This window comes from Megalobrama amblycephala, unplaced genomic scaffold (assembly GCF_018812025.1).
Source record: "Megalobrama amblycephala isolate DHTTF-2021 unplaced genomic scaffold, ASM1881202v1 scaffold521, whole genome shotgun sequence".
Taxonomy (NCBI): domain Eukaryota; kingdom Metazoa; phylum Chordata; class Actinopteri; order Cypriniformes; family Xenocyprididae; genus Megalobrama; species Megalobrama amblycephala.
Genome location: NW_025953435.1, coordinates 50,432 through 66,419, shown reverse-complemented (window position 1 = coordinate 66,419; position 15,988 = coordinate 50,432). Strand labels below are relative to the sequence as shown.

General features: G+C 40.0%; 1 protein-coding gene across 4 annotated transcripts; it reads left to right on the top strand.

Moving 5' to 3' along the window:
* The first annotated feature begins 1,716 nt into the window (after positions 1–1,716).
* Positions 1,717–14,154, top strand: LOC125261892 (MICAL-like protein 1). Of its 4 annotated transcripts, none has more exons than XM_048180464.1 (16): positions 1,718–2,381; positions 3,045–3,093; positions 4,548–4,689; positions 4,796–4,954; positions 5,116–5,274; positions 5,432–5,499; positions 5,736–5,854; positions 5,969–6,309; positions 6,686–6,855; positions 7,832–7,936; positions 8,472–8,598; positions 10,324–10,402; positions 10,728–10,801; positions 13,633–13,747; positions 13,829–13,875; positions 13,981–14,154. In XM_048180464.1, the coding sequence occupies exons 1-16, from the start codon at positions 2,239–2,241 to the stop codon at positions 14,097–14,099; spliced, it is 2,016 nt and encodes a 671-aa protein (XP_048036421.1). In that variant the 5' UTR covers positions 1,718–2,238; the 3' UTR covers positions 14,100–14,154. The 4 variants fall into 4 exon arrangements, with proteins under 4 accessions (XP_048036423.1, XP_048036421.1, XP_048036420.1 ...); XM_048180463.1 differs by having other exon boundaries at positions 7,829–7,936; XM_048180466.1 differs by lacking the exon at positions 5,116–5,274 and having other exon boundaries at positions 1,717–2,381; positions 7,829–7,936.
* The last annotated feature ends 1,834 nt before the right edge of the window (positions 14,155–15,988 follow it).

The following is a 15,988-nucleotide window of genomic DNA, read 5'->3' as shown; positions in this document are numbered from 1 at the left end:
GACTGTTTCGTCCAATCATTCTTACATATTCAGGGTCTTTATCGACCCGGATCTATATCACGGAAGGATCTCTACCTGTCGCGATAATATAAAACTCCTCTGATATTAGAGTAGCAATTTCAGAAGAATAAAATAAAGCATATTTTGTCACCTTTTGGAGATTGAAAGGGCTCCATTTGAGCAGATGTTTAATGTCATCATCACTGAGCTCATTTCCCAGTACATTCAGCAAATAGGCTAGTTTTATGTTTGAGGTTGTGAATATAAGCCCATTCGTGATCTCAAACATATTCTCAGAACTATATCATTTTCAACATCTTCAAAATCAATGTTTCGATCCCTAACAGCTTAACCAGATCCATCCAGTGACAGATACAGTCATGATCGCATTCAGTGCTTGTTCTGCAGTAAATTGCTGAGCCATTTCATGTTTGTCTTATTATTTCGTTTTCTGTCTGAATCAATCTTCACTTCATCATTGTGTATCAGACATTGACACCTTGTGGAATAAAGGTGAATTGCACTTATTCTGTCATCTAAGATTCAATTATAGTTGTGCAGAAAAAGTATGCCTACACTGATACTCACCTCGGGTCGTTAGCGAATCCAATACATATTTTTACAAAAAATGAATTCAAAAATAGGCATTCTTTTATAATTTTATAATTTTTTTTGTTGTTATATTCTTTATAATGAATTGATTGAGGAATACCAAGAAGGTTGAAGTCTAACTTTAAAAAATGAGGAGGAGGGTAGTGAATGACATCCTGGGTCACTAAAGACCCGAGGTATGCATTTAAGGGTTCATAGTGCGGAAATCCCAGTATGTTGGCGTGATGTCTTCACTTGTTTTGCCGACGTGCAATTTTTTTTTACAAATAGTGATATCAGAGCTATTCAACACTTAAAATATTAAATAATATATGAAATAATAGCCTAAATCATGCATTTTGTAGTTGAATTATGTGAGATTCTTTGCTGGAGAGCTGGAGAGCTCAGGTGAGTGACTGGGAAAACAGCCTAATAGTGCATCAGAAACATTAAGAAAAGCTCCAAACAATCATCAGATCAAACATGACTGGCATTGATGGGGGGAGTATATCTGTATCGTTATTTCTAGTTCCTCATCCGGCTGCCTTGTTGTTTTAGACAATGGTCATGCATGATTAAATGTTTTTTATCTGCCCTGTGACAGTATTTTGAGTGTGTTTTCACACACCCTGTGCAAACCTGCCTGTGTTTGTTTTCATGCTCTTTACTTGCTTGATCCATTTCAAGTTTAGGCTATCCCTCTGCTCAAAGACACTTTTCATCAGAAGTGAGTTTGTACAAATTGTTATTTTTCTTTCACTTTTAACAGCTGTGTCATGTGCTGCTGTTTGTTGAGCTCTGATCTCTGTTCACTGCATTAAGGGTCTTTAAATTCCAGTTTAATTCCATGAAGACTCTAGGCATTGCTATAATAGCCTCGATGATCTCTAATGTTTGAGCAGCAGCAACACTGGGTTAATAGATAAGAATGTTAGATATTTGCTGTAAATTCTGCTTTAATATTTGTGATTTGTGAATCTCTCTCTATTTTCTGTTGTGTCTGATCTGATCCAGCAGGTGGCGTTGTGACTTCTGTAAAAACTGCATCAGAAGGACACACAGAAGTTTGTGTGTGTGTGTGTGTGTGTGTGTGTGTGTGTGTGTGTCGCGCATGCGCACAGCTGCCCTCTCGAGTTTTTTGCTCAGCCACAACCTGAAAGGAACTGTTACCTTTTCAGACAAACTCGTGCAGCAGTGTGTTAGATAATTTTGTTTTTAGACATGTCCTGATGAAGTGTTTATTTTGGAGTATTTTATGGGAATAAAATCTCATCTGTTGGATTTACAGCGCAAGTTTTTGGATCTGTATGCATACAGTGTTTATTTGCTTCTGTGAACGCGATCATTGTTCGGTTTGATCTAATAAAAAAAAACTACAGGTTAAACCGGAACAACAGACGGACCGCGACACTGAAAACAGAAACGCGGATCCTGGGGTTGAGTTTTGATGGAGCAGCCTATACATTTATAAAAGAAAAAGTTTTTGCAGCTGTGTGAAAAGAACGGAACTGGAATGTAAACCTGAAACCGTTGAACAGCGACATGATTGATCGATTCCCTTTTTTGACCGGTGTCTCTATTCCGGTTTGAAGAGCGCGTCCTCGCGTCAATGATGCTTTAACCGGACTGACTGAAGTATATCCAGTCATGTGTTCACTGAAAGCTCTTCAGGACTGGTGTCGAGATGTTTGTGAAGGCTACTCTGATGTTCAGTTCACAGATATGAGCTCCTCATTCACTGATGGACTGGCTTTCTGTGCGATCATCCACAAACACAGACCCGAGCTAATGTAAGAATCAGGAGTTTATTTCGATCTACTGTAACTGAGTCAGGTTTAGTAAGAACTGATTCATGTTTAATACATCTACTGTGAACCAATTATTACACTCATAATTGGTATAATGTGATAATAAAAATATAAGGTTTTTTTTTTTGAACATGTGAACATTTACCATATAATATTCTATGGTAACTTGTTATAATAGTTGCCAAACTATAAACAGATTTTGTTTTTTCCTAATACTATCACCTTAGTAAACTATATATATATATATTTAATTTATTATTAAAGCAGAATGAAATAATGAAATTAAATTGTATCAAATTTCACAGATGTGTCAAATTTATCATGTCAAAACATATTATGGTAGTTGTACATTTTACTTGTTAACAGTCCTAAATATACATTTTATGTTTGTTTGTTTGTTTGTTTGTTTGTTTGTTTTTATATATATTTTTCCTTTTTTTCCTTTTTTTTTTTTTGTACAGTTTATTTTTTTTTTTTTTGACTCCTGCCCCAGTATGAAAACTCTTGCTCTAGATTAGGTAAATGTACATATCAGTAGTGTTTTCTGGCCTGTTTAGAAACTTTCAAGTCAGTTTCTTCTCATATCCAGATGTGTTCATCATGTGTCTGGTGTATCTTCAGCTCTTTGTTTGTTTCTCTCTGCAGTGATTTTCACTCTCTGTCCAAACACAACGTCTACAAGAACATGCGTCTGGTGAGTTTCTGAGTTCAGCTGGACTTTAGTTACTGGAGCTGAAGGTGTTGAAGCTTCATATGGAAGCTTTTTCCTTATAAATGCCAGTAAACCATCTTAAGGCAGGAACACACCAAGCTGACGGTAGGCTTGGGCGGTATCCAAATTTTGATACCATCAAACCTCCTCCCTATTTTACCTCGGTATACGGTATTACCGTGAATAATTAAAAAAATTATGACGTAAGGCTCAGACGGCGTCACCAAACTGTTGGCTTGTGCCTAAACCGTTCAGAAACTGAATACCAAACACTAATACTGAAACAATAACAAAATAACATGCACAGCAATATTAACAACTTTTATTAGCAATAAATAGCAGTTTATAAAAAAAGTGCAAATACAACAGTCAGAATTAAATTGACATAAACATCCAGAACAGTTTTAGCGCAGAGACGCGCACACAAATCACTTAAATTAAATCACAGTCTAGATGTTGTTGGTTCTGCATCGGGAGGCGTTGAAACTGTTGCATTAAGTGAACTCGGGTCCATCCTCGCAGCAGTGAGTGGATGGTGGTTTCGTATATGCAACCTTAGGTTCGAGGTATTTCCATCTCTCGCGGTCACCTTTTTGTTGCACAATTTGCAAATTGCCTCGTCCGTATTTACCGCCTCTCCCTTCTCGTTCGGTCGAAAGCCGAAATACTGCCAAACTGCAGAAGTTGTGTTCTTTTTCGAGACCAGGTCACTCGGTGCGTGACTCGCCATCTTTCCCGCTCTCTCTCTTTCTCCTCCACGTTGTCACGTGATGACAACCATGCATACGCATTTTTATGAATTAAATAAATTATATTTAATATTTAATCCTTGTCTCCTATATAAGTGCATTGTTTTTTTTATGACGGTATGACGGTATTGAAACTGATACCGTTGCTATTTTTAGATCCCGCGGTATACCATATTACCGTATTACCGCCCAAGCCTAGCTGACGGTCGGCCGTCTGGCAGTTTTTGTTCGTCGGCCGACTGTTTTCTCAATGTGTTCCACACCGTCGGCTGAAGTTGGTCCTCGTCACCTTTTTTTCGGCCGATTCGAAATGTTGAATTGGCGTCGGAGCTCATCGGTCCGTCGGGCCATCTGATCATTCTGATTGGCCGTTCAGCTACTGCCACCTGCTGGTTCAGAAAGGCATTTCATCTCAAGCAGGCGCAGAACTGACGTGCTACTTGGCCATCGGCTGTCGAGCCGTTTTGGTTTGGTTGTGTCAGGCCAACTTTGGACACAGATGCTGCCGACGTAAACCAACCCCGCAGTCTGCTTTCGTCGCCACTAGTTCGTCGGCTTGGTGTGTTCTGGCCTTTAGATCTCAATTTTTTTGCTCCAGATAAACTACCTGTGATTATTGTACCTGTGTTAAATGTTCTGGTTGAGTAGTTTGTCCATCTCATGTCGTTTATATCTCATCATCATCAGGCGTTTGATGTTGCGGAGCGTGAGCTTGGAATTTCTGCTCTGCTGGATCCGGATGAGCTGTTGTGTGAGGAAGAGCCAGATCTTCTGTCCATCATCACTTATGTCTCACAGCTCTACTGGGTCTTCAATGGAAAATCTCATGGTATGGATCATGATAGTTAATTATTGAAGATCTCACGTGTTCATCATGATTCACTAGAGCTGAAATTTGTGATTTTAATGTATTGATAATATCTGGATCTTATCAGACAGTCTGAAGAATTGTGTGGAGGCTGAACCCAGCAGTACCAGAACACAAGAACAGACACACACTCCGGTATATGCCCGTCTGTCTCCCAGAAAGAGGGCGGGGCCTCAGGAACCTCCTAGCCCCACCCCCAGATCACAGGACCATCGCCCTGACAATGGTTAGAATCTTCACTCCTGAGTTACTATATAACAGTTACTATTGTTACAGTTAACTATTAGTTAGTTAGAGTTAACAATTGAAGATCTCACATCTCCATCATGATTCACTAGAGCTGAAATTTGTAATTTTAATGTATTGATAATATCTGGATCTTATCAGACAGTCTGAAGAATTGTGTGGAGGCTGAACCCAGCAGTACCAGAACACAAGAACAGACACACACTCCGGTATATGCCCGTTTGTCTCCCAGAAAGAGGGCGGAGCCTCAGGAACCTCCTAGCCCCACCCCCAGATCACAGGACCATTGCCCTGACAATGGTGAGAATCTTCACTCCTGAGTTACTGTATAACAGTTATTATTGTTACAGTTAACTATTAGTTAGAGTTAACTATTGAAGGTCTCACATGTTCATCAAGATTCACTAAAGCTGAAATTTGTGATTTTAATTTATTGATAATCTCTGGATCTGATCAGACAGTCTGAAGAATTGTGTGGAGGCTGAACCCAGCAGTACCAGAACACAAGAACAGACACACGCTCCGGTATGTGCCTGTCTGCCACCCTGTCTATCTATCCGTCCGTCAGTCTGTCTATCTGTCCATCTGCCTGTCTGTCCATCCATCTGTCTGTCTGACTCTCCGTCTGTCTGTCTGTCTCTTTGTCTGTCTGTCTGACTTGTCTCTCCATCTGTCTGTCTGTCTCTTTGTCTGTCTGTCCATCTGCATGTGTCTATAGGTCTGTCTGTCTAATAATTAATCTCTCTCTCTCATTCCCTCAGTTCACATCAGATATGATCAGATCTTCAGATAAAAGAGTCTGTAGTGTCTGTCACAAACGTGTTCATCTCATTGAGAGGGTTTTGGTGAAGGGACGCCTGTATCACCGTGCCTGCTTCAGGTAACACACACACACACACACACACACACACACACACACACACACACACAGACACTCACTCTCACACACACAAACACACTCTGATAGACCTGATCATCTCACATTGTGTTTCAGATGCAGTCGCTGCCATCGCGCTCTGCTGCCGATCTCTTTCACAGTTGACAGTGAGACTGGTTTACTGCAGTGCAGTTATCACTGCAAAGCTGCTCCTGAACACAACCGGCCTGCAGATACTGCTGAGACAGATGGAGACAGAAGTGAGACAGACGGAGACAGAAGTGAGACAGATGGAGACAGAAGTGAAATGGAAAGAGACGGGGTGAATGATGAACGTCTCTCCACCTCATCAGACATAGACATCCAAGAACCTCCCAAACCTGCTCCCAGAAAGAGGGTGGAGCCTCAGGAACCTCCTAGCCCCACCCCCAGATCACAGGACCATCGCCCTGACAATGGTTAGAATCTTCACTCCTGAGTTACTATATAGCAGTTACTATTGCTAAAGTGTAAACATCATAATCAAACAGTTCCAGTTCTACATACATCCACCCATTTCCAGGAGCTGTTCAGTGATAATTAATGATTAATGCATTTATTTGAATTCAAAAAAGGGGAAAACATTATTTTTATGATCAGTCCCATCCACTCTCTTCCCAGCATGCACTGGGGAATGAATAATTAATGATGTTGTATTGTTTAATATATTTAATCCAAAATATATCAATATTACAATGATGGCTTATCTTGAGTCTTTGAATTCAGTCATGATGCAAACTATCAGTTGAAACACATGCTTTATTGTGTTTCATGTTTGTCTTGTCCTCGTCTCAGTACCGTCTCAGAGCGCCATGCGTAAGGATCATCCCTGGATGAAGCTGGTTGATTTGGGTCCCTGGTATCGCCTTCCTCCGGCTCCGGCTCCTTCCACTCATTCCCGCTGCTGCCCTGCGACCTTTAACCCCTTCCTGGAGGATGATGAGGATGAATCCAAGGATGAAGAGGTACTGAATGAAGATCCGTCCATCATGTGACCCTGCTGATCCTCAATAAACTGGATTAAAAGTCTATTTATCCTCAATTCTACCAAGATTCACATTCTCAATTCTATAGAGAATAAACCTTGCAGTGAAATGTAAGCCTGCTCAGCTACTTAGACTGTGTGCATTAAATATGCTAGATAAAAACATGGTAATATAAACAAATTAAAAGATAATAACAGAAATTAATTGTGACAAACAAAACAGTAAGACAGTTAGTAAGGATAAAACAGCAGGAATAACTTGAAACCTGTAAACCTGAAGTAATTTCTGAAGAACTGACACAAACCAGCAGGTTTATTTAACCAGCACTGGTTCTTGACTAACTGAAGCTGGCTTATATTTAGATTCTAGTTTGGATGCGTCTTGTGTTCTGGGAATAGAGTTGCTGATGTTAGCAGAGACGCTCAGTATCAGGTTTATCTGAGAAAAGCACTGGTTCTGAGATCCAGAAGAGACTCGACTGAACAAACCATTTGCTCTTAGATAGTAAAGAAGTGTCTCAAAATCTGTTAGCTTTATCAAGGAACTTCAGAAGTCTCAAACTTCACCTAATTCTTCATGCAATCATGATGAGATCAGACCGAGTCTAGACCCTCTGAAACCAGACTAGACCTGAGTCCCAGATTCTGACCAAGAACCAGGATCTCCATTTTAATGAACATGATGCAGCATTACTTTCCCCTTCAGAGTCATGTGATTTCTGTACAATCTGTGTTTAAAGTGATTATCAACTTTAACTGGTTAGTTGATGTGTGTGAGTCAGTTAATGAAAGAATCACATGATGTCTGAAGCTCAGACTGAAGAGTCACAGCTTGTGGTTGTGGGTTGTTGTTGTTCTCTTAGCAATCTCACAGGATATTGTTTGAGTGTGTGTTTGTTAACATCAGACCATCTCATGTTTTTCTCTATGTCATCTTTTTTCTCTTTATCAAGCAGAACCGTTTCAGTTGCAAAACATCAGTTGCACACAAACCACAGACCTCATGTTCAGCTCCCAGCATGCACCAGGCTGCCTACGGTTTCCCTCTCATCAAGAGGAAGGTGAGACAGAAACTCTTTGTTGTGCTGCTGGAGTGAATGATGCTTCAGACTGATGATTTGAGACCATCAGATCACACTACAAGACAGAGACACAAGAAAAAGTCCAGCAATTCTTACACTTATATTTTATATGCGAGCTTTGTGATGAACCATGTGAGCTTTCTAAATCTGTTTAATGTACAATTTTAGATGCAAAACTATGTTAAATGTGTCCAAACCTTAAATGATTTTAAGAATTAACACATATTAATAACATTCCCATCTGTTTCATGAGGATTGTCAAGTCACCTTTATTTATACAGTGCTTTATACAATGCAGATCATTTCAAAGCATCTTTACATTGATAACAAGAAAATGATGCAAACAGAGTTCATTTCTGCTATAAAGCAGCTCTAGAAGAAAATTGTGTCATTGTTCAGCTGAAGTCAGTTCAATGCTGATTCAGCTCATCCATTATATTTGATATTTTAGAATTCACCATCAGATGTTTGAGTCTCTGTTTTCTCACTCAAGGATGATTGATTGTGTGTTCAGGTGATCACAGACACACACGTGTCAGAGAAGGAGGTGTGTAAGGAGCAGAAGGAGCTGGAGGAGAGTCTGCTGAGGCTGGAGAAGAGAGGAGTGCAGCTGGAGAGAGAGATGAGGACAAGAACAGATGGTGAGAAACACACTATAACCTGTTTTCACCTCAACATACATGCTAATGCTAACACATGCTGACAGACAAACATAGAGTAACAGCTAATATAGAGGAGATGATCTGAAGAGAGATGAGGAGATGATCAGATGGTGAGAAACACACTATAACCTGTTTTCACCTCAACATACATGCTAATGCTAACACATGCTGACAGACAAACATAGAGTAACAGCTAATATAGAGGAGATGATCTGAAGAGAGATGAGGAGATGATCAGATGGTGAGAATCACATTATAACTTCCTCACTCAACATCCGACACACTAATGCTAACATACACGCTAACAGAAAAACATAGTAACAGCTAGATCAGAGGAGTGCAGCTGGAGAGAGATGAGGAGATAAATAGATGTGAGAAACACATTATAACTTCCTCACTTAACAACAGACACGCTAATGCTAATGCTAACAGACACGCTAACAGAAAAACATAGTAACAGCAAATATAGAGGAGTGCAGCTGGGGAGAAAGATGAGGAGATGAACAGATGGTGAGAATCACATTATAACTTCCTCACTCAACATCAGACACGCTAATGCTAACAGAAAAAACATAAAAACAGCTAATATAGAGTGCAGCTGGAGAGAGATGAGGAGATGAACAGATGGTGAGAATCACATTATAACTTCCTCACTCAACAACAGACACGCTAATGCTAATGCTAACAGACACGTTAACAGAAAAACATAGTAACAGCTAATATAGAGGAGTGCTGCTGGAAAGAGAGGAGATGAACAGATGGTGAGAATCACAATTAAAACTTCCTCACTCAACAACAGACATGTTAATGCTAATGCTAACAGACACGTTAACAGAAAAAAATATAGTAACAGCTAATATAGACAAGAGGAGTGCAGCTGGAGAGAGAGGAGATGAACAGATGGTGAGAAACACATTATAACCACCTCACTCAACATCAGACACGCTAATGCTAACAGAAAAACAGAAAAACAGCTAATATAGAGTGCAGCTGGAGAGAGATGAGGAGATGAACAGATGGTGAGAATCACATTATAATCTCCTCACTCGACAACAGACATGCTAATGCTAATGCTAACAGACACACTAACAGAAAAAACATAGTAACAGCCAATATAGACAAGAGGAGTACAGCTGGAGAGAGATGAGGAGATGAACAGATGGTGAGAATCACAATTGCAACTTCCTCACTCAACAACAGACATGTTAATGCTAATGCTAACAGACACGTTAACAGAAAAAATATAGTAACAGCTAATATAGACAAGAGGAGTGCAGCTGGAGAGAGAGGAGATGAACAGATGGTGAGAAACACATTATAACCACCTCACTCAACATCATACAGGCTAATGCTAATGCTAACAGACACGCTAACAGAAAAACATAGTAGCGTCTAATATAGATGAGAGGAGTGCAGCTGGAGAGAGATGAGGAGATGAACAGATGGTGAGAAACACTTGAACCTCACAACGTGCAGAAAATGTGACTGGGTCAAGTAGGACCAGGTGACAGTCACGCAACAACATATATGTTAATGCTAACAAACATGCTAACAGACAAACACACAGTAACAGCTACTATGGAGGAGTGGAAGGAGAGATGAGGAGCCTTTCGAGAGGTTTTCAGTAATCAGGATCAGCAGGACTGAAGTTTGTGTGGCGTCAGAGGCGCTTTTGTGTAGTCATGAATGATGTGTTTGTTTCAGATAACCTTTTGGTTGATTGGTTTATTCTGATTCATAAGAAGAACATGTTAGTGCGCAGAGATGCTGAGCTGATGTACATGTGAGTACACAAACACTGGACCATTTCACACACTATTATTATGAGGTGTTTCCATAGACATGATATTTATGGAACCCTACACACCTAACCCTTGTAAAAAACTGTTTACTTGTTTATATCTATATTTTTCAGTTAAACAATATTTTGTATGTTTATTTATCCTTTTGAATCATAAGGATGTTATTAGCATGTTTAGCACTTGAATTTGCATGTTCTTAAATTTAGGAAAAGTCTGTTTTTTGATATAAATTTTTGCAGCGTGATGTTTGTCAAAACAATAACATGAATGCACAACATGACAGGAATTGTTGTTCTGTGTTTTCAGGTTGAGACAGCGCCGTCTGGAGCAGCAGCAGGCTGATGTAGAGTTTGAGCTCAGGTGCCTCTTCAACAAACCAGGTGACTAACTGAATCAGTCGTGTTTCTTAATGTGAATATGTTCGTTTTAATAATGATTGGCATGAATTCTTTAATCTCTGATGCAATTCTACAAATTAATATGAAAATTTTAATAGTGGCATATAAATGTCTCCAAAAAGTGAATCAACATTGTGAGATTTTCTTGTGTTCCAGTACAACTATCTGAATATTCTTCTTTCAAGATACTGTTTATTGTAATGTATTGTCTCTCTGTTCTGTCTGCTTTTGTTACATAGTTTTAAGTTTGTAGTCTTCTTCGGCTCCTGTTTCCCCTTCTTAATCTTTTAATTGTTTCCATGTGTGTCGTGTTAGTCTATTAGCCCTTGTGTATTCAGGCTCTTGTGTTTTTCAGTGTTCAGTTTCATGGTTTGTTCTTCTATGGATTATATGTCAGTGTCCTTAGATTAGTTTATCTTGTTTCTCTCATTACCTTGTTCTTTTGTTATTAAATAAATGTACACTTGTGTCCAGCTCTCCATCATCTCTGAGTCATCAATTTATAGTTATAGAAGTTATAGAAGTCCATATCCACAAATATGTATCCAGCAGTTCAGTTTTTGTCTTTTAGACAAGGTGATTTGACTGTGGCCGAATACAGTTTTCAGTTCTGTAAAACTAGCTGTTTCTCTTGACAGAGGAAAATTAATGTTGCACAACTTGTATTGAATGTGGATGTGCACTAATAAGGATTTTGCCCATTACAGTAGCAGTCATCTCTCGCAAGGCTGCAGCCCTCATGCCCTCCTTATTAACCATCCATCAGTTCCCTTGCATGAGGAGGCAACTAGTACTTTATCATTGTTACTCATTATGGTTCTGAGGAGGAAAAGGAGAGGGGAAAATATCTCTGAGATCCTAGGTCCAGTGGTCCTAGTGCTCCCTAGCCTGGTTGTACTAAGTCCAGTTTTCCCAAGTCCAATGATCCAACAACCCATTGTCACAACTCCAAAGGTGCCACATCTGGTTGTCCCAAGTCCACTGGCCCCAAGCCCAGTAGTCTGGTTGTTCTAATTCTGGTTCAAAATCTGGTTGTACTAATTCCAGTTTTCCCAACTCCAATGGTCCAAAGACCAGTTGTCACAAGTCCAAAGGTGCCACATCAGGAGGTCCAAAGTCCAATGGCCCTAAGTCCAGTGGTCCCACATCCATTGGTTTCAAGTCTGGTTGACCCAAGTCCAGTGATCTCATGCTTGGTTGTCCCAAGTCCAGTGGTTCCAAGTACAATGATCCCAAGTCCAGTGGTATAATTGTTCCATGTCCAGTGGTTTGAATGTTCTGAGTCCAGTTGCCCTATGTCCGGTTGTCCCAAGTCTAATGGTCCCAAGTGTGGTAGTCCCTGTGCTCTGTAGCCTGGCATTCTCACCTTATTTTGATAATTTTTTCATGTAACAAGAATGTAATGAAGTTCAGAGTTTAACGAAGAAGGAGGCAGGAACCTGCAAACAATGAATGTAAACTTAATGAAAATTTTATTTAAAAATAAACAACAAAAAAAATCAGCCCCTCATGGATGACTGCCACATATGAACACAATAAAATGCAACATATGAATGCCTATCCCAGGCTTGGTGCTGTACTCCCATGGCTATCAACTCTGCTCCCTTTTTCACACCAAAAGGCTGTTTCTCAAGTATATATATATATATATATATATATATATATATATATATATATATATATTAATAAAAGTTTAGATATTTGTTCTCTCATCATGCTAAGTCCAGTTGTTTCAAGACCAATGGTCCAATAACCTGTTGTCATAAGTCTAAGGCCCTAAGCCCAGTGGTCTGTTTGTTCCAATTCCTGTCCCAAGTCTGGTTGTCCTAAGACTAGTGGTTCCATGTCTGGTTGTCCCAAGTCCAATGGGCCCAAGTCAAGTGACTCCAAGTCAAGTCAACTTGTTGTCCCAAGTCCAGTGTTCCCATGTCTGGTTGTCCCAAGTCCAGCAGTCTGGTTGTCCCAAGTCCAATGGGCCCAAGTCAAGTGACTCCAAGTCAAGTCATCTTGTTGTTCCAAGTCCAGTGTTGCCATGTCTGGTTGTCCCAAGTCCAGCAGTCTGGTTGTTCCAAATCTAGTGATCCCATGTCTGGTTGTCCCAAGTCCAGTAGTTTGGATGTTCCGAGTCCAATGGTCCCATGTCTGGTTGTCCCAAGTCTAATGGTCCCAAGTCAAGTCATCTTGTTGTCCAAAGTCCAGTGTTCCCATGTCTGGTTGTCCCAAGTCCAGCCGTCTGGTTGTTCCAAGTCTAGTGATCCCATGTCTGGTTGTCCCAAGTCCAGTAGTTTGGATGTTCCGAGTCCAATGGTCCCATGTCTGGTTGTCCCAAGTCTAATGGTCTCAAGTCTGTTTGTCCCTGTGCTGTCTAGTCTGGCAGTCTCACCTTCTTTTCATAATTTTTTAACAAGATTGTAATGGAGTTCAGGTAAGAAGGATGTAGGAACCTGCAAATGATGAATGTAACTTTAATGACAAAATAATCATAAAGAACAAAACAAAAGCAGCAGCCCCTCATGGACGACTGCCACATATGAACACAATGAATCACAACATAAATATCCCAGGCCTGGTTAAATCTTGTCTTGCACTGTCATTGCTCCTCCTTTTATCATCCTGGTGTGTTACACACCACAAAGACTTCTTATCTAAAGCAATTTTGCTTTCTATGCAAATCCAAATATCTTGATTTAAGAACGTTTAGATATTTGTACTGGAAAAAGGGCAGAAATTCACTTTTTTCAGTGTATGAAATTATTTAAGTATAAAATGTGTGTAGTTTATAGTATCTGATGAATGTGTGCGTGATTGTCCAGAGCAAGACTGGAGCTCAGATGACAGACAGCAGGAACATCAGCTAATGTCACGCCTACTGTCAATCATCCAGCAGAGGAATGATATCATCAGCTGCCTGGATCTGGACAGACAGAGGTCAGAGGTCACCTGACCATAGCAGTGTGAAATCATGTGATAATCATGTGTTATTGATGAATTTGTTGTCTTCTTCATTAGGGAAAAGGAGGAGGACATGATGCTGTCTGCTGTGATCCAGAGAACTGGTGAGAAATGGCCCTCTTTCACTCACACTGATTTACTTCATCACAATCAGTGCATTGTTTTAGTGTTTTTAGTGCTTTCTTATCAGATTGACTCTCTCTCTTTAGATCTCCTGACACAGACGGACAAACAGCTGGAAAAATTCAACAAGAAGTTTAAAGGCCTTCAGATGTTCAAGGCATCTGGCTGTAAATCTAAAAACAGTAGCAGAAAGAAAAGCAGCTGAAGGAGAGAAAGAGACTGTAGATTAGGGGTCTTAAATTTACATCCTGGAGGAACACTGTCCTTGCAGAGTTTGACTTCATTTAATAAGTAGATGCTTGTTAAATAATGCAAAGCAGCATTTCCCAGTGGGACAGTACCACTTGAGGCAAAATTTTTAAAAGGGGGACGTTTAAGGTGATTCATGCTGAAACTTGGTCTAAAATATTGGTCTGAAAATATGGTCTAAAACATTCTAAAACTGTGTTGACACCAGAGAAGTCTGTCAAAGTGAACAATCTGGATCCTTTTGTCTTGTCGCAGCACAAGTTTCTTGAATATGTCAGAAATACAAACCCGATTCCAAAAAAGTTGGGACACTATACAAATTGTGAATAAAAAAGAATGCAATAATTTACAAATCTCATAAACTTATATTTTAATCACAATAGAAGATAGATAACATATCAAATTTTGAAAGAGAGACATTTTGAAATGCCATGCCAAATATTGGCTCATTTTGGATTTCATGAGAGCTACACATTCCAAAAAAGTTGGGACAGGTAGCAATAAGAGGCCGGAAAAGTTAAATGTACATATAAGGAACAGCTGGAGGACCAATTTGCAACTTATTAGGTCAATTGGCAACATGATTGGGTATAAAAAGAGCCTCTCAGAAGTCAAGATGGGCAGAGGATCACCAATTCCCCCAATGCTGCAGCGAAAAATTGTGGAGCAATATCAGAGAGGAGTTTCTGCAAAGAGTTTGAAGTTATTTACAGTGCATAATATCATCCAAAGATTCAGAGAATCTGGAACAATCTCTGTGCGTAAGGGTCAAGGCCGGAAAACCATACTGGATGCCCGTGATCTGGGCCCTTAGACGGCACTGCATCACATACAGGAATGCTACTGTAATGGAAATCACAACATGGGCTCAGGAATACTTCCAGAAAATGGTGAACGGTGTCGGTGAACACAATCCACTGTGCCATTCGCTGTTGCCACTCTATAGGTCAAAAAAGAAGCCATATCTAAACATGATCCAGAAGCGCAGGCGTTTTCTCTGGGCCAAGGCTCATTTAAAATGGACTGTGGCAAAGTGGAAAACTGTTCTGTGGTCAGACGAATCAAAATTTGAAGTTCTTTTTGGAAAACTGGGACGCCATGTCATCCGGACTAAAGAGGACAAGGACAACCCAAGTTGTTATCAGCGCTCAGTTCAGAAGCCTGCATCTCTGATGGTATGGGGTTGCATGAGTGCGTGTGGCATGGGCAGCTTACACATCTGGAAAGGCACCATCAATGCTGAAAGGTATATCCAAGTTCTAGAACAACATATGCTCCCATCCAGACGTCGTCTCTTTCAGGGAAGACCTTGCATTTTCCAACATGACAATGCCAGACCACATACTGCATCAATTACAACATCATGGCTGCGTAGAAGAAGGATCCGGGTACTGAAATGGCCAGCCTGCAGTCCAGATCTTTCACCCATAGAAAACATTTGGCGCATCATAAAGAGGAAGATGCGACAAAGAAGACCTAAGACAGTTGAGCAACTAGAAGCCTGTATTAGACAAGAATGGGACAACATTCCTATTCCTAAACTTGAGCAACTTGTCTCCTCAGTCCCCAGACGTTTGCAGACTGTTATAAAAAGAAGAGGGGATGCCACACAGTGGTAAACATGGCCTTGTCCCAACTTTTTTGAGATGTGTTGATGCCATGAAATTTAAAATCAACTTATTTTTCCCTTAAAATGATACATTTTCTCAGTTTAAACATTTGATATGTCATCTATGTTGTATTCTGAATAAAATATTGAAATTTGAAACTTCCACATCATTGCATTCTGTTTTTATTCACAATTTGTACAGTGTCCCAACTTTTTTGGAATCGGGTTTGTATATT